Source organism: Capsella rubella, unplaced genomic scaffold, assembly GCF_000375325.1.
Source record: "Capsella rubella cultivar Monte Gargano unplaced genomic scaffold, Caprub1_0 scaffold_1, whole genome shotgun sequence".
In the NCBI taxonomy this organism is placed as follows: Eukaryota; Viridiplantae; Streptophyta; class Magnoliopsida; order Brassicales; family Brassicaceae; genus Capsella; species Capsella rubella.
This window is the reverse complement of record NW_006238923.1, coordinates 17,983,370-17,998,012: the sequence shown is the minus strand read 5'-3', so window position 1 is coordinate 17,998,012 and position 14,643 is coordinate 17,983,370. Positions and strand designations below refer to the sequence as shown.

At 34.4% G+C, this 14,643-nt stretch overlaps 5 protein-coding genes across 5 annotated transcripts; 2 read left to right on the top strand and 3 right to left on the bottom strand.

The window, feature by feature from the left end:
• Positions 1 to 555: 555 nt before the first annotated feature.
• Positions 556 to 2,930, bottom strand: LOC17899495 (auxin-responsive protein IAA18). Its single transcript, XM_006305462.2, has 5 exons — positions 2,109 to 2,930; positions 1,471 to 1,766; positions 1,210 to 1,342; positions 944 to 1,011; positions 556 to 856 (listed from the first exon to the last, which is right to left on the bottom strand). Exons 1-5 carry the CDS (start codon positions 2,396 to 2,398, stop codon positions 822 to 824), a joined length of 822 nt encoding a protein of 273 aa, XP_006305524.1. The 5' UTR covers positions 2,399 to 2,930; the 3' UTR covers positions 556 to 821.
• A 4,147-nt stretch (positions 2,931 to 7,077) lies between these two features.
• On the top strand, positions 7,078 to 10,382 carry LOC17898884 (lysM domain receptor-like kinase 3). Its single transcript, XM_006303861.2, has 11 exons — positions 7,078 to 7,903; positions 7,988 to 8,074; positions 8,174 to 8,467; positions 8,555 to 8,700; positions 8,780 to 8,869; positions 8,958 to 9,063; positions 9,145 to 9,296; positions 9,384 to 9,481; positions 9,580 to 9,727; positions 9,827 to 9,934; positions 10,025 to 10,382. Exons 1-11 carry the CDS (start codon positions 7,315 to 7,317, stop codon positions 10,187 to 10,189), a joined length of 1,983 nt encoding a protein of 660 aa, XP_006303923.1. The 5' UTR covers positions 7,078 to 7,314; the 3' UTR covers positions 10,190 to 10,382.
• Positions 10,383 to 10,828: 446 nt separating this feature from the next.
• LOC17900252 (RING-H2 finger protein ATL29) lies at positions 10,829 to 11,597 on the top strand. The gene has a single exon (XM_006306273.2). It carries the CDS (start codon positions 11,096 to 11,098, stop codon positions 11,507 to 11,509), a length of 414 nt encoding a protein of 137 aa, XP_006306335.1. The 5' UTR covers positions 10,829 to 11,095; the 3' UTR covers positions 11,510 to 11,597.
• Positions 11,598 to 11,684: 87 nt separating this feature from the next.
• LOC17899696 lies at positions 11,685 to 12,122 on the bottom strand. The gene is made up of 2 exons (XM_006303421.2): positions 11,992 to 12,122; positions 11,685 to 11,880 (listed from the first exon to the last, which is right to left on the bottom strand). Exons 1-2 carry the CDS (start codon positions 12,101 to 12,103, stop codon positions 11,750 to 11,752), a joined length of 243 nt encoding a protein of 80 aa, XP_006303483.1. The 5' UTR covers positions 12,104 to 12,122; the 3' UTR covers positions 11,685 to 11,749.
• Positions 12,123 to 13,278: 1,156 nt separating this feature from the next.
• LOC17898500 lies at positions 13,279 to 13,734 on the bottom strand. The gene is made up of 2 exons (XM_006305885.2): positions 13,588 to 13,734; positions 13,279 to 13,495 (listed from the first exon to the last, which is right to left on the bottom strand). The coding sequence occupies exons 1-2, from the start codon at positions 13,691 to 13,693 to the stop codon at positions 13,371 to 13,373; spliced, it is 231 nt and encodes a 76-aa protein (XP_006305947.1). The 5' UTR covers positions 13,694 to 13,734; the 3' UTR covers positions 13,279 to 13,370.
• Between the last annotated feature and the right edge of the window lie 909 nt (positions 13,735 to 14,643).

Here is a 14,643-nt window from a genome sequence, read left to right as displayed (position 1 = left end):
ATCATCATGTCATTGTAGACTTCAAAAGAATATATAGAATGAACCTTTTCTAAGGCAAAAAAGTAACTATTAAGTCTCATATTGCTGCTTTGGAATAGTTTAGACTTCATTCAATTTAGTCTCTTTTACAATATTCCATAGCCACTAATGTATACATATGAAACATCTATTTACCTTTTGTATCTCTAATCTTAACAAACGCAAGAGCTATGTTACAGTAAGTAAAGTTTGAGATGCTACATGCACAAGACAAAGATGAAAGATGTTTTGGTACATTGGTTTGAATATCTGTCCTAACAACTCATTTAAAGAAAAGTTGTTCAAGTGTTTTAAAACCTTTCACTCTCAAAGAGTGTTCATTACAATAGGGTTAAGTAGAGTTAGCTAATAAAAGCTAAAGAGCTTTTGGCAGAGAAAAAAAAAAGATTGATTTCTTTTTCCTTTTTCCAAAAAAAAGATGCTTTGTTGCAGACATATGGAGAGTTACAATGCTTAAAGGTGATCTCAAAAGTGTTGATCAAGTGTGACTAATCATTACCAAAGCTTAAAAACAGATGAGAACAATGCCTAAAAAGGGTTTGTAAATTTACTTTCAAGACCCAAAATCATCATTTCATTGTTTGGTCTTGAACTCCAACAGAACCCAACTCATCTATGATATCTCTCTCAAAAGCGAAAAGAAGGATGTAACAAACCAGAATGTACATCAAACTTGAATCAGAAACTCGTCTAGACCAAAAAAAAATCTCATCAAAGGTTAAAGACAAAATGCAATTAATAACATCTCTCTACTTCTTTAAAAGCTGTAAATGATATTTTCTTCATCTTCTCATCTTCTCCTGCTTACCATTTCCATCTGCAAAGATTCAAAAACACTTCTATAACTTCGCACATAAAGAGTCATGAAGACACAAGTAAACATGATTTCAAATCCAACACTTACATGTTAGTGCTGAAGATATCTCTGAGGTTTTAATCACACGCAGCCTCTTCACAGAAGACACAAACATTCTGACAATTAAGAAAAGCTCGGTTTTAGTGATCTAAAAGTCCACAAACTTTAATAGCTTTAACCAAACTAAGTTCGTTATTGATCAAAGTGTGATTAGATATAATAAATATGTGACTAGGAATCTAATTCCTCTCCCTTTGAAAGAGCAAAAAAGCTGAATCAGATTCAGAAAAAGGAAAAAAGAAAAAGATTCTTACTGCCATGGGACATCTCCTACAAGCATCTTGTCTCCTTCATTGTCTTCATATGTAAGAGTATATTCTCCATTCCCATCTAATAATCCAGTGATTGGTTTCTCATCTTCTACAGATGATGATAAGTCTCTTTGAGCTGATTAAATCAGAACAAAAATAGTCAAAAGAATAATCTTTTCTGCCTTTCTAATAATCTTTTCTGCCTTTCTAACAAACCCAATCTTTGTCATAATCAAGAAAGAGTTTCCAAGGTTTCAAATTTACCAGCAAGAAGACCTCTGAAGAGCTTGTCGACTGTGTAAGATAACTGCTCATAGCTATCATGCACACTGAGATCGACTTTACGACCAATGGGAACACCATACATGTTGATCTTCACAAACATGCCTCCTTGTCTCATTGGTTCCATTATCTTAGCATCATCATCACACTTTTGGTTCTTGAGGGCAACACCATTGGAGGTGGTTGAGTCGTTTCCAAGCTTTGAAGAGCTTCCACTTGCTAAGTTCTTCCTGAAGGATCGAACCGGAGGCCATCCCACCACTGGACCAGGAGCAGTTCTGTAAAGTCACAGAGTCACCAATACACAACTTGTTAGAAAAAACAAGAACAGTCTCAAGATTTCAAAAAAGGAAAAAAACAGAGCAAATACAGTGAAGAATCTGAGGTAACAAGAGCAGGTAAAAAAGACTGAAACTTTCAGATGTGAAAAGGGTAAAAAGATCAGAAAGGTTAAAACTTTCTTATTTGAGATCCAATCTTAAGGAGACATGAACAAAGTCTTTGCAGATAGATGGGACCTTATTGGCTAATAACAAGTGAATATCTTCATGACAAAAGAACACAAAACAGATAAAAACAAACAAAAAATAGAAAATTCAAAGAGTTGAAGTTTTAAAAACCTTTTATGGGATGTGGTTTTGGTTGAAGAAGGAGAAGAAGAGAAGTGTTTGCCAGCGAGAGAGAGGATAGATTTGTCTTTTGGTTCTTTCTTGAAGTGTCTTATTATGGAAGAAGCATGTTCGTCTTCACCACCAGGTGGTCCAAGCTTTAGCTCAAGTTTCCTCTCCTCTGTATTGAAAACAGAGTTTTCGTCGTCGTGAAACCATGGTCTTCTGCTCTCTTGTGTTATCATCAAGTTCAAGTCAAGCAGCTTCGGAGCGATTTCACCGTTTCTATGACAACCCTCCATTTAAGTTTATAGAGAAAGTAACGTTCTTGACCACAAAAAGAAGAAAATTATAAGAAGCTGACAACTTGTTCACGCAAAAAGAACAGATACGTCTACGAACCCATCTCTGCAACTAACTACCCAAAAACCTTTGAAGCAACTTAGAAAACGAAAGAGAGAGAGAGGGGGAGAGATGGAAATGGTGTGAGAAGCTAGAAGAGAGGTGATATAAGTGGGACTTTTATACAAAAAAATCAAAGCTTTAAACTTTTTGAAGAGGAGAAATGTAAAAACTTTATGGTGGGTTTGAGTTCTTCTCTTCTCTTCTCTCACATACACTCCCTTTTTACTACTTTTGTGGTTCTCTCTCGAATATGGAATTATATAACAAGGGGAGAAAGAGAGAGAGAGACAGTGATGAAACCAGAGGATAACAACAAAGGGATCAAATTGAAATTTTACAAGAATGTAGTAAAATTGGCGACCAAGCAAAACAGTGAAAAGAAAATTATAAAAGAAAAGAAAATTTTACAGGTGTGAAATACACGCAATCTCAATCTTTAAAGAAGTGTATGTAAGGGAAGTTTAGTGGAGGAAGCAAAAGCGTGCTAATTTTGTTTTCTTTTATTCCTCCCCAAAGCCTCATTAGGTCTCTTTTATTTATATACTCCTAGCTCATTTCTTTATTAGCTTCAAAAGAGGGTTTACATAGGCATTACAAAAAAAATACAATTACTTTTGTGGTTGACAACATAACATATAGGACTAAACATAATTCTTTTGTTAAAGACCTCAAAATAGTTAAGAAAACATATATAAAAAAAGTAGAATAAAGAATTGAGTATATATAATAAAGAAATAAACTATAGGAAAAAAATGGGTTGCCAAAAAGAGAAATGGAGGATTCGACGATCTTTCTCTGCTCTGTTAGGATCACACACTCCTATCATCATCATCATCATCTGACTGTCGCCCATAGCCATAGGACTTACTTACTTACACATATTCCAATGTTTCTCAAATATCTATTTGGACATCTTACACGAAACCCCTTCTTTCTATTTCTTTATCGTTTTGTCGCTTTTTATTCCCATTTTTTTACGACTTCCCCCAAATATAAACCAATAACAATAATAAACTCAACTTGATACGAGGAATGTATATATTTTAGATCGATAGAATTTAATAAACTTCATGAATCAAAATATAATAATTATTTTCATTTATTCTACTAGTACGTATCTCCCATAACGTTCATTGTAAAAATATATCAACATAAGGACTATTTATGTTGTATTAATAAAGAACATATTTTTAACTTTTGGTTTTGAACCATTGGATATGGTTGTTTGAGACCGACCCGAACCAACCAAAAAAAAAAAGAGTCCGACGCTAGTGGAGAGTTTTGGTCAAGTAAGTAAGGCTAATATGGGGATTTTTGGTAAACAAAACAAAAAGATTATACTACAGAGGTCAAATCTTGTCTCCGTATTACCAAACTCCTTCAAGTTTCAGACAAAAACTGACAGACACAACACAACCTTAATCACGGTTCCTCAATAGTATTAATTACTCGCTCACTCTTTACTCTTTTAATTTTAGGTCTAATTTTGTTTCAAATCATATCTACTTGTCTCTAACCTTTATGTATCTTGGAGAAAAGGCAAAACGCGGACACAGTGTTTTGGTAGATCGAGCGTTTTGGTTAATGGAAGAAGCAAGCAACGTGGCAGTATAAGAGATAAGAGTAGCATTGAGAGTAGACGACAGAGACTAAAGAGGGAGAGACTAAGAGATAGAGACCGAATCTCTGATACTGACATTGGCGGTACTTTTTTCTCTCTATCTGGACGGTAGACAAAAGTTGTACAGTGTGTTTCCAAATTTTTAACATCTCCCCTACTCATAAGCCTTTTCAATCACGTCCCTTGAATCTCATACGATATATACCACAACCAACGGCTACGATTACTATCGTACACACCCACTTTGAAAAAGATATATAGCCGACTCCATCAGAAAAAAATAAGTGGAAAGGAATAAAAACAAATCGTGAAATAAATGTCAAATCTGAGAAAAACAAAGCAATAGTACTACTACTAAGTGGTAAAATCAAATGTAAATAAAAATGGAATTATTATTATTTTGTTCTCCTGCACTTACTTACTACTATTTGTATCATACCCAATTCGATAATAATGTTTTTGTGTTGTCAAGTCTATAATGGTTATGATAAAAGCCGTATCTATTTCGTGTTTTCAATTATTTTGTATGCATTTTTTTTTTCCATAGTGCAAAAAGATTCGTTTTCTAAATCCCAACGTGATAATTGCTTTGTGCGCCGAGTGTTCTTTTTTTGTGTGTGTGGAAGCTTCATGCATTGTCGCTTTTTGAATGCAATCTCATTTTTGCTGGAAGATTTTTACTTACAATTTTACTATTTGATGTAGCAAGTAGCAACAGCATCATCTAGAAACAATCATGAAACTCAAAATCCTTACCAAACAATATATGTTTATATACATATATAGTCTGGTAGTAACCATACTAACTCTAATATCCATTCAATGAATCTACTCCTATATTTTTGTAATCGACCATGGGCCTAATGATCTGATTATGACAATCACAAAGTACCTTTAAAACTTTCGTTGGGTATATAAAAGTAGCATGCTTAATACTTTACTGTTTACTCTTCAATTGTGATAATAATCGGAAGCATCGAAGATGATGGTCGCAAAGTTCTCAACCACAACCCCAACTCCTAAAGAGTGTATTAGTTTCTTTTATATTCTCCAAATAATATATTCATCTGAGGAAACTAGAATATATATAAAGGCTTTAGAACTATATAATCAAACAAACATGAATAGTTGTGGATACTCATTGTCAATACCTAGAGAATGATTCTAGAGCACATATAGGATTTCTCATTTATGGACATTCGAATTAGTGGAGAAAATAAAATGGTTTATGTCTTGGTCACATGTCTTAACTCTTAACAATAAAACCATTCATCGTACGTAAGTAAACAAATTTGTCATTAATTTTGTGGACGGCAAAATTGTTCGTATAACTCATTCGTTTTTGTGAAAACGTTGTAGAGATTTAGATCCACTCTTGAATGATAAAAATCATTATTTGCGATAAGATAAGATCTCATGTAAACAAGAACAAAATAGAGACTATTAGTTGATAAATCATGTCCCCAAAAAAGGATAGTAAACTATGTCAAAACAAAACAAAACAAGTAAACCTATGTTTTAATGTTTCGGCTTCTTCAATCATTCATTCTCCCTAGTATGATGGTCCATGGACTCACATGAAAATAAGGTGGCCCAATTAGTAATCAAAGCCACTTAAAAAGTTTTCGTTGTGGTCCAATTCACAAAATCCGCATACACACCACTGGCAAGACTAGTACAAGATGACGTTGAACTCAAGAATCGTGAAATGTTGCGAGGGATGTAGTATTTGTTACTAGTATAAAACTAAACTTATGATTGATTTTGATTTACGATCTGGCTAACTTTAGAATCTGAAAGTAGAGAACATATGTGATTTTTACTCTTAACTCGGACTTTATTGAATCTTCTTCGCTTGCGTCAATTTGACTATTTATGACGAGAAGACAAAAAGTGTGACTCTCTATCTTTTATTTTTTGTTGTAATATTAGAAGAGGAACCTGACCATGAAAGGTTCCATAATGTGATCTGAGAGCTGTGTGTGTGGTGGGACAGAACCCAAACTGTCTTTTGTCAGTACCAGCTCATTGTTCTCTGTACCTTCCTTTTTTAAAAACTCATCACTTTGCTTAAATCTTTGATTAACACTTAAACCTTATTGAGAGTTATTGTTTTTTTCTTAAAACTGTCGTTTTCTCAAATCTTTTTCGAGTATCATTACTTCCGAATCGATAAAGCACAAAATATTCAAAACTTTTTCTTAATTAAACATGTTGACTGTTTTTTTTAATAATAATAATCCATTTCTACCATCATTTTTTATTTTTATTTTTATAAGATATTAGTCATTTTCTACCTTTGTAGCCTTTTCCAGTTTTCCCCATGTTATCTGTTTGTTTTTTTCAACAAAAGCAATAGATTTTACTGTATGTACTTAATGTTATTCAATGCACTACCTAATTTATCGACTATTTTTTTTTTCTTCTTTAAAGATAAAAATTCTAGTTACAAGTGTTTTTATATAATTCATACATTAAAAAAGTATCATAATATGATAATATCAATATACTTTTCTGATTTAAGTTTAATATTTTCTATCATCTTTGATTAAAAAAGATAGAGTACATAAGACGTTCTTTTTCAAAAAAGAAGTATCTAAGTCGATAAATTATGTTTAATTTATACTAATAAACGATTTTAGATTTCCTAAAGCAACCTTTTAGTAGGTATAAGAAAACAAAACAAACTATTAATTTTATTCCTCTTTGACCTTGAACAGAGACTCTATGATCATCTTCAAGTCCAGACAATACAATAGTGACACATTAGGTATATTTAAACCAAACACCGAACCTAATTAACTCCTAAATGTCTAATCACTTTTACAAAATTCCTTCATATAAAATTTTGAGTTAGTATGATCATTCACATAAGATAATAATATATTTTCACAAAGAACATGGTCTTATTTTGGATTTTTAATAAGTTATTATTATAATTTTTAGACTTTTCCCCCTATCAATCAAGATTTTATCAGATTTTTTTTTCCCAGTCCGACAAGAGAGTGTGAGCTTCACTCCTTTCATCCATGGCTGATTTCATCTCTTGTCTACTTGTTTCTCATATCCATTAACCAAACCAACCAAAACCCAAATCTCAGTTCACCAGTAGATTCAACAAATCAAGCTTCTTACTTCCTTAATCCCTGAAAAAACCTTTCTTTTAGGTTTCTTCAATTTCTCTTTGACACAATGAATCTCACAACTTCCAATTTCTTGATTTTTCTAACCTTCTTCTTGACTCTTTTACCAAATTTCTCATCCTCAAAGCCAATGAATTGCTCTGACACTTCTCGTCTCTGTACTTCGTTCCTCGCTTTCAAACCAAACCAAAACCAATCTTTCTCCGTAATCCAAAGCATGTTCGATGTTATACCAGCAGACATAACCGCAGATACCTCCGGAGGTTACATCTATGTTAAAAAGAACTGTTCTTGTCTCACCACAACTCACCAATACGCAACGAACACAACATTCACAATCAGACAAAACGATGGATACGTTTACGATGCTGTCGTTTCTTCTTACTCTGGCCTCGCGTTTCCACTGAATACGTCTAGAGAATCTCGTGCTGGGGCGGTGGTTTCGGTTCAGCTTCTTTGTGGTTGCTCTAGTGGTCTCTGGAACTATCTTATGAGCTACATTGCGGTGGATGGAGATAGTGTACAGTCTCTCTCTAGTCGATTTGGTGTTAGTATGGATCGAATTGAAGATGCTAATGGGATGTTGAATCCTGATAATTTCACAGCTGGTGATCTCCTTTACATCCCACTTGATTCCGGTAAGAAAGTTTCAATCTTTATGCTAAAGTTAGGTTTTTTTTAAGATGAACAAGTTAGTGATCTTGAGTGTTTTGTTGTTTAAGTACCTGGAGAGCCTTATGAGACAAAGAAGATTAATCCTCCAGCTCCTTCTCCTGCGCCTTCATCAGCAATCAATAGCAATATCTCAGGTTTGGTATCTGTTTTATCTTGTTTTTGTCTGATCTGAATCTCAAGTTTCTGTTTTCAGAATCATGGAACTTAAATTTAGTTGTATGTATTGGAAAAAGCTGACCAGGTGAATCACACTGCAAAGAGTGGTGGTCATGTGCCTTATATATGGATTGTTGGTGGTCTTGGAGTTGTGCTTGCACTTCTTGTGATGTGCATACTTGTATGTATCTGTTTGAGATCATCTAGTTGCAGTTCCAGTGATGAAGATGGCAATGGACACAACTTCCAAATACTTAGAAAATCCGGTTTCTTTTGCGGTTCTGGTCGGTATAACTGCTGCAGATCCGGGGATTTTAGACAAACCAATGGTGATACTCAGAGTCATCATCAAGTTGTTGCTATTCCTAAAGGTCTGGTTTTTGGTTTCATCTTCTTCTGTGGTTTCTTTTTGAAAGAGTTTGTTGTTGTCTTAAGGTTTTGCTCTTGTATGAATGTAGCAATTGGTGATGGAATGTTTGAGATTGAGAAGCCTATGGTGTTTACTTATGAAGAAATTCGTGCGGCTACTGATGAGTTTTCGGATTCTAATCTTCTTGGTCATGGAAATTACGGTTCCGTTTACTTTGGTCTACTTAGAGAACAGGTTTGTGCTTCAGTCACATCTTCATTTTCGAGTTTTGAGTTGTCCTAATAGCTTTAATATTTGGTTCAATTTATCACAGGAAGTTGCTGTTAAAAGGATGACTGCTACAAAAACTAAAGAGTTTGCAGCAGAGATGAAAGTGCTTTGCAAAGTTCATCACTCCAATCTGGTAATTCTTCTTTTTTGGTGTAAAGTTCTATATGCATCTAAAATAATTTAAGATTATGACTCTTGGGTTTGCTTTTGTCTTGTCAAAGGTAGAATTGATTGGTTACGCTGCAACCATTGACGAGCTTTTCGTAGTGTATGAATATGTCCAAAAGGGAATGCTGAAAAACCATTTGCATGATCCTCAGAGCAAAGGTAAAGAGACTAATACCGACAAGAACTAACAAGAAGATTATGAAAATGATGATAATGATATATTTCTTGGTGTTCTTGAAGGCAATACCCCACTGTCTTGGATAATGAGGAATCAGATTGCACTTGACGCAGCAAGAGGTTTGGAATATATTCATGAACATACTAAAACTCATTATGTCCATAGAGATATTAAGACAAGCAATATTTTGCTTGACGAGGCATTCAGAGCTAAGGTCTGAGTCTGAACTTAAGAAAACCCATTACATGTTATAACTTTTATAGAGGAAAATGTAGTTGATCTTATCTTTGCATGTGTCTAGATATCAGATTTTGGACTTGCAAAACTGGTTGAGAAAACTGGAGAGGGAGAAATTTCAGTTACCAAAGTTGTTGGTACATATGGGTATCTTGCTCCAGAGTAAGCATTTAGAAACCTGAAGCGACATTGAGCTTTTTAATACAAGAACACTTTAGTGAATTCTCATATCTGGGACTCTTCTGTATTTTCTTTTGCAGATATCTAAGTGATGGTCGTGCCACCTCTAAAAGCGATGTTTATGCGTTTGGTGTTGTTCTTTTCGAGATTATTTCTGGAAGAGAAGCTGTTATAAGAACGGAGGCAATGGGAACTAAGAATCCAGAAAGACGTCCATTAGCATCTATTGTAAGTTCTTGGAGTTTACACATATTGAAGCATTACACTTCTTTGATGCAAAACTCATTCGCAAAGTCTTTCCTTTTTTGCTTTCTTGTACAATTACAGATGTTAGCAGCTCTTAAGAACTCACCAGACTCGATGAACATGTCGAGTTTGAAAGAGTTTATTGATCCCAACATGATGGATTTATACCCTCACGACTGTTTGTTCAAGGTAAACTAAGAACTGGATGCTTTAGTAGTTCGAAAAATGTAGAAACCATATGATTGTGTTTTTCATTGTGAATGAAATTTTGGTGGACAGATTGCTATGTTGGCGAAGCAGTGCGTGGATGATGATCCGATTCTAAGACCAAACATGAAGCAAGTGGTTATATCTCTCTCGCAGATACTCCTATCTTCAATTGAATGGGAAGCAACTCTTGCTGGAAATAGCCAAGTCTTTAGTGGTCTTGTCCAAGGAAGATAAAAAACAAAAACAATGAAAACCTTCGCCTTCGATTTTATCGATGATTCGTCGTAGCCTAGAAGAAGCTTAGTTTATATCTAAACCCAAAGATTGATCGCAGTCTAACTAAGTAGTTAGTTACAGAGACAAATCTCTCTATATGATTATTCATTTGGAGAATCAATGAAAGAGATGCATGAGTTTATATGCTTCAGATATTGCAATCATAGAAGCAAAAACATCACTTTATTTACTTACAATATATGGAGGATGATGCATGAAACAGAGCCATAATTTACATAAAAGTTTATGGAATCAATACTTTGTAACACTAAGTTGTTTCTTCTTACCTGTGTAAGAAGCAGAAGATAAAACCATGGCTGCGATTAAAACGATCTCCTTGATGCTGCTCCATGTCTTGTTATTATCAGCCATGGTGATTATTGAAGATGCCGAATCAATTTTTTTTAGTTTTGTGTTTATACTATCTTAATGATATAAATTAATCTAATAGTATATCTTGCGTTTCAAACCAATTAATGTTTCTTTTTGTAATTTTGTGTGTGTAGTAGATAATGTATTTGAACTCTATCCGTGTTGAATTATAGTCAGTGACGAAATATAAATACAATTTGGCATTAATTAAATTTTGACCAAAACTCAAGAAAACAGTTGACTTTGAAACCCTACTTCCAAAGCAAACGACGTCGTTAGGGTTTCTCATTGTTTTGGTACGCAAGCATGTGATCTTTCGCCTCTCGATCGTGTTTATTTTTTCACATGATTAGGAATCCAAATAACAAAAGGAAAGGGAAAATAAAACTCTAAATTCTTAAAAATGCTTTTTTGTTTTTGTAAACTATATAAATCACGTTTTGATATTTCTTCTGGTAGCTAGGAACGAACGAGTAACGTAGTGTGAGAGGGATGGACACTCCTCAAGAATTTCTCATTGTCTTCTTGATCATCGGCTTGATCATCACCATATTTTCTAACTGTTACAGTGGTACAAGTCCCCCTCCAGCGGGATTAGTACCTCCCGAGACAATCCACCAAACTCCACAACCTGATGAACAAGACATTGAAACCGGCCGACGTCAGAAGAAAACCCTACTGTACAAAGATATCAAAGACAAGGAAGGAGGAGAAGAAGAAGAAAAAGGTGGTAGTAAACGTTTTTGTCCGATTTGTTTGGAAGAGTACGAGGATGATCATGAGATGAGGCGATTGAAAAAGTGTGGACATGTTTTTCATCTTTTGTGTATTGATTCTTGGCTTAAACGGGAACGAACCTGTCCAAGTTGTCGCCGTTCTGTTGATTTGATCAGTTTACTGTCTTAGATTTCTAGGTTTTTTTTTATTTATTTATTACTTAAGTGAATATAGGTTTTGGTTTAGGTATCAAATATTGTTACATTAATCAAATTTCTCGTCAATGTTTGAAAAATCAAACTGATCAAGTTGACTTTGAAGCTTATGATTAGGATATGGGAAACTAAAGAAACAAATGGACGGATATTAAAGACTGTCTTTATTATTCTTGTTTCTTTTGTATACTCAAGATTTTGAATGTTATATTTTTCACGGAGCTTGAGAGCTGTGATGAGTTTGAGTGACGATAGGAGATGCACAACATCTGCAGCAACTTCCTAGCGGAGGTGGCTCACAACACACACAAGTCGGGCAAATCGGTCTTCTCGGTCCAATAGGAGCTGATGTAAATTACATACCAAGAAAGAATGGTTCATACATATCATTATAATACTAGCTAATCCATTGGAAACTATTTTAGTCATAAAGATAGATTTGATCACTTGAATTACCTCGTGGGATACGATTATATATACGAGTAGCCTTGCTTTGTGACAAGGGAAGAAGAAGTAGAGAGAAGATGAAGAGCTTCAGAAAGATGAATTTTCCACTTTGAAACGCCATTGATACTTTGCTTGCGTATGCTTAGTGCCTAATGGTATTAGAGGATTAAGGTATATCATATTTATATGGTTTTTAAAGATGACTTTTCCACAGTTCATTTTCAAATTCAAAGTCTCTCTTCGAGTGTTGAATGAGAATGTCAAAGGTGCCTCAAACTTTGACCAATCCCATTTTAATAATGATTCCAATTTAAGCTATAAGCCAAAACATGTATGACATGTAGTTCTGTATCCGAAACAGAGGATATCATATCATAATCAAAAGTTAGAATGGCCTGAGTGACAAGAGTCATATATATGAAACCTAATCTTTTGATTGCTTTATTCACATGTTAATACGATACATTAAACACATGATAATCTGTTAGACGAAATCAAAGTTGAAACATTTTTAAGGCTTTTTGGGGCATCGACATGGGCAGCAAGAACCTCGTGGAGCTGGTGCACAACACACACACGAAGGACATATGCGCCTCAGCATACGCCTTTCAGCTGCACATGAGAAAATAAAGAAAAAGATTAACCTAAGGTAAAACTCGAGGCATTTCTTATTCCATAAGACTAGCTTACCATCTAGATGTGCTCGTGTTGCTTGACATGGAAGGATGGGAGAGAGGACTAAAGCAAGTACAAGAATGGAAAGGAGGATGTTTGAGCTTGATCGTTCTGTTGTCATTGCACCTTTTCTGATGAATTTGCCAAGAAACTTAATAAGGTTTCAAATTGCACTTTAAGACCATAGTAAGATTTATATAGGTCAAAAACAAGAAATTACTCGTTGGATGATATCTATTGAAAATCAGAAAATTAGTTCTTACATTTCCTTTTTCTTTGTCCACTAGTTTTTTTTTTTTTCCTTTTTTTTTTCTTTATATCCACTAGTTAATGGGATATTTATAGTTACGATTTGTACACCGTAGATCTACTTTTACTTGTGAATTATACCTTTTCAAAATAATTATGTTGGTGTATTTTCTGATATTAAATGTTTTATTAAATTTTGGTTCTACCTTTCTGAATCTTGATTGATGCTTTGCTTTGTTATACAAAGTGTAATAGGAGGATTAATGATTTAACATCATACTTATATGCGACTAATCCCACTGCCAATTTTAGGATTTCTCTTCGTGTGTTGAATGAAAAGTCAAGACTAAAGCACTTTTGTGTCCAAATCAAAGAAAGCTTTTGATTTGCTTATTCAAGAGTATACATAATACATAGATATATCAAACACATACACATGCTAGCAGAAAGCAGCATCACATTCATTAGGGATTAATGTTGGTGCAGCGGCATGGGCAGCAAGAACCTTTTGGAGCTGGTGCACAGCACGCACACGCCGGGCAAAAACGAATTGGCGGTGGTGGTGGTCTTCTCAGCCAATGCCCTTCAACTATATGTCACAATAACAAAAAATAAAAATTAATAAATTCACCTTAGGAAAACCGTGACAGATTGTTATTTCAAGAAGATTAGGATTGTTACCATCGAGATGCACTCGAGCTGCTTGACATGGAAGTGTAGGAGAGAAGACCAAAGCAAGTACAAGAACAGAAAGGAGGATGATTGAGCTTGATCGCTCGGTTGCCATAACAACTTCTTGATTTTAAAAAGAAATGCGTACAGATTTGAAAAAAGATTTCAGATTACAGTTTGAAACCATGGTAGGTTGATGTTTTTATAGGCCAAGAAAAAAACTTGCAGCAAGTTGGTCAAGAAGACTAACAAATAAACAATAGAGAGTTATGACCATTGACCATCCTTTGATATTTTCATATTGTAATATGGGGTATATCTTTTTTCATTTCACACTATAAACCTACGAGATATCGATATGAACATGGTGCAATGTACGTAATGAGTTGACATTTGTATTATATCTCTTGTCCATATGGAAAGCCAAAGAGATAAGCCTTGAAGAAGTTAAAACAGTATTCATCATTCATTGGAGACAGTTGATAGTGTAAAATGTCTTTCTTTTCTCCTTATCAATCTGTAGGAAACACAAGGGGACGAAACTTACAACTCAAGCTACAAAAACAGAGGAGGGTGCTTTATATATAGAATACTAGGGTTGGCAGCAAGAGCAAGATAGTGTTGGGCAAAGATATGTGTTGAATACTGTTGACTGTTGTGACTTTGTGAGATTCCCTGAAGCTTGGGAGAAAACAACGTTGCTATTCATATCAATGATATGTAGTAGACACGGCCCATTATAGGATGTAAGAAATGCCATTACAACTAGTTGTCAAAATACTTATTTATCATCCCAACTCTTTTGACTCTAGATCAGACATAAAATCCTGCGCAGCGTAAACTTGGATAATAATTAACTTTTAAAAGAGACCGTTCAACGATGGTTTTTTAATATCATTGATTTGTGAAAAACACTGATAGCAAAAGCTAAATTTTATTGGAAGCGGTTGTAGAATGCTGTAGAAACGTAATTTTTATTTCCACAGCCATATAGAGAACCAATCAGTCTTTGACTTAAAAAAACAAACAAATAAACCAACCAAACAAAGAAGGAAATCAATTATA

Bases quoted from the DNA above. Each gene is read 5' to 3' on its own strand.
- LOC17899495 (XM_006305462.2), bottom strand. From the start codon at position 2,398: ATGGAGGGTTGTCATAGAAACGGTGAAATCGCTCCGAAGCTGCTTGAC. The intron at 1,343-1,470 runs GTAAATTTGAAA...TGATTTAATCAG, and splicing joins CTTCAGAGGTCTTCTTGCTG to CTCAAAGAGACTTATCATCA. The intron at 1,012-1,209 runs GTAAGAATCTTT...CTTAATTGTCAG, and splicing joins GTAGGAGATGTCCCATGGCA to AATGTTTGTGTCTTCTGTGA.
- LOC17898884 (XM_006303861.2), top strand. From the start codon at position 7,315: ATGAATCTCACAACTTCCAATTTCTTGATTTTTCTAACCTTCTTCTTG. The intron at 8,870-8,957 runs GTAATTCTTCTT...GTCTTGTCAAAG, and splicing joins AAGTTCATCACTCCAATCTG to GTAGAATTGATTGGTTACGC. The intron at 9,935-10,024 runs GTAAACTAAGAA...TTTGGTGGACAG, and splicing joins CTCACGACTGTTTGTTCAAG to ATTGCTATGTTGGCGAAGCA.
- LOC17900252 (XM_006306273.2), top strand. From the start codon at position 11,096: ATGGACACTCCTCAAGAATTTCTCATTGTCTTCTTGATCATCGGCTTG.
- LOC17899696 (XM_006303421.2), bottom strand. From the start codon at position 12,103: ATGGCGTTTCAAAGTGGAAAATTCATCTTTCTGAAGCTCTTCATCTTC. The intron at 11,881-11,991 runs GTAATTCAAGTG...AATTTACATCAG, and splicing joins ATATAATCGTATCCCACGAG to CTCCTATTGGACCGAGAAGA.
- LOC17898500 (XM_006305885.2), bottom strand. From the start codon at position 13,693: ATGGCAACCGAGCGATCAAGCTCAATCATCCTCCTTTCTGTTCTTGTA. The intron at 13,496-13,587 runs GTAACAATCCTA...TGTGACATATAG, and splicing joins AGCTCGAGTGCATCTCGATG to TTGAAGGGCATTGGCTGAGA.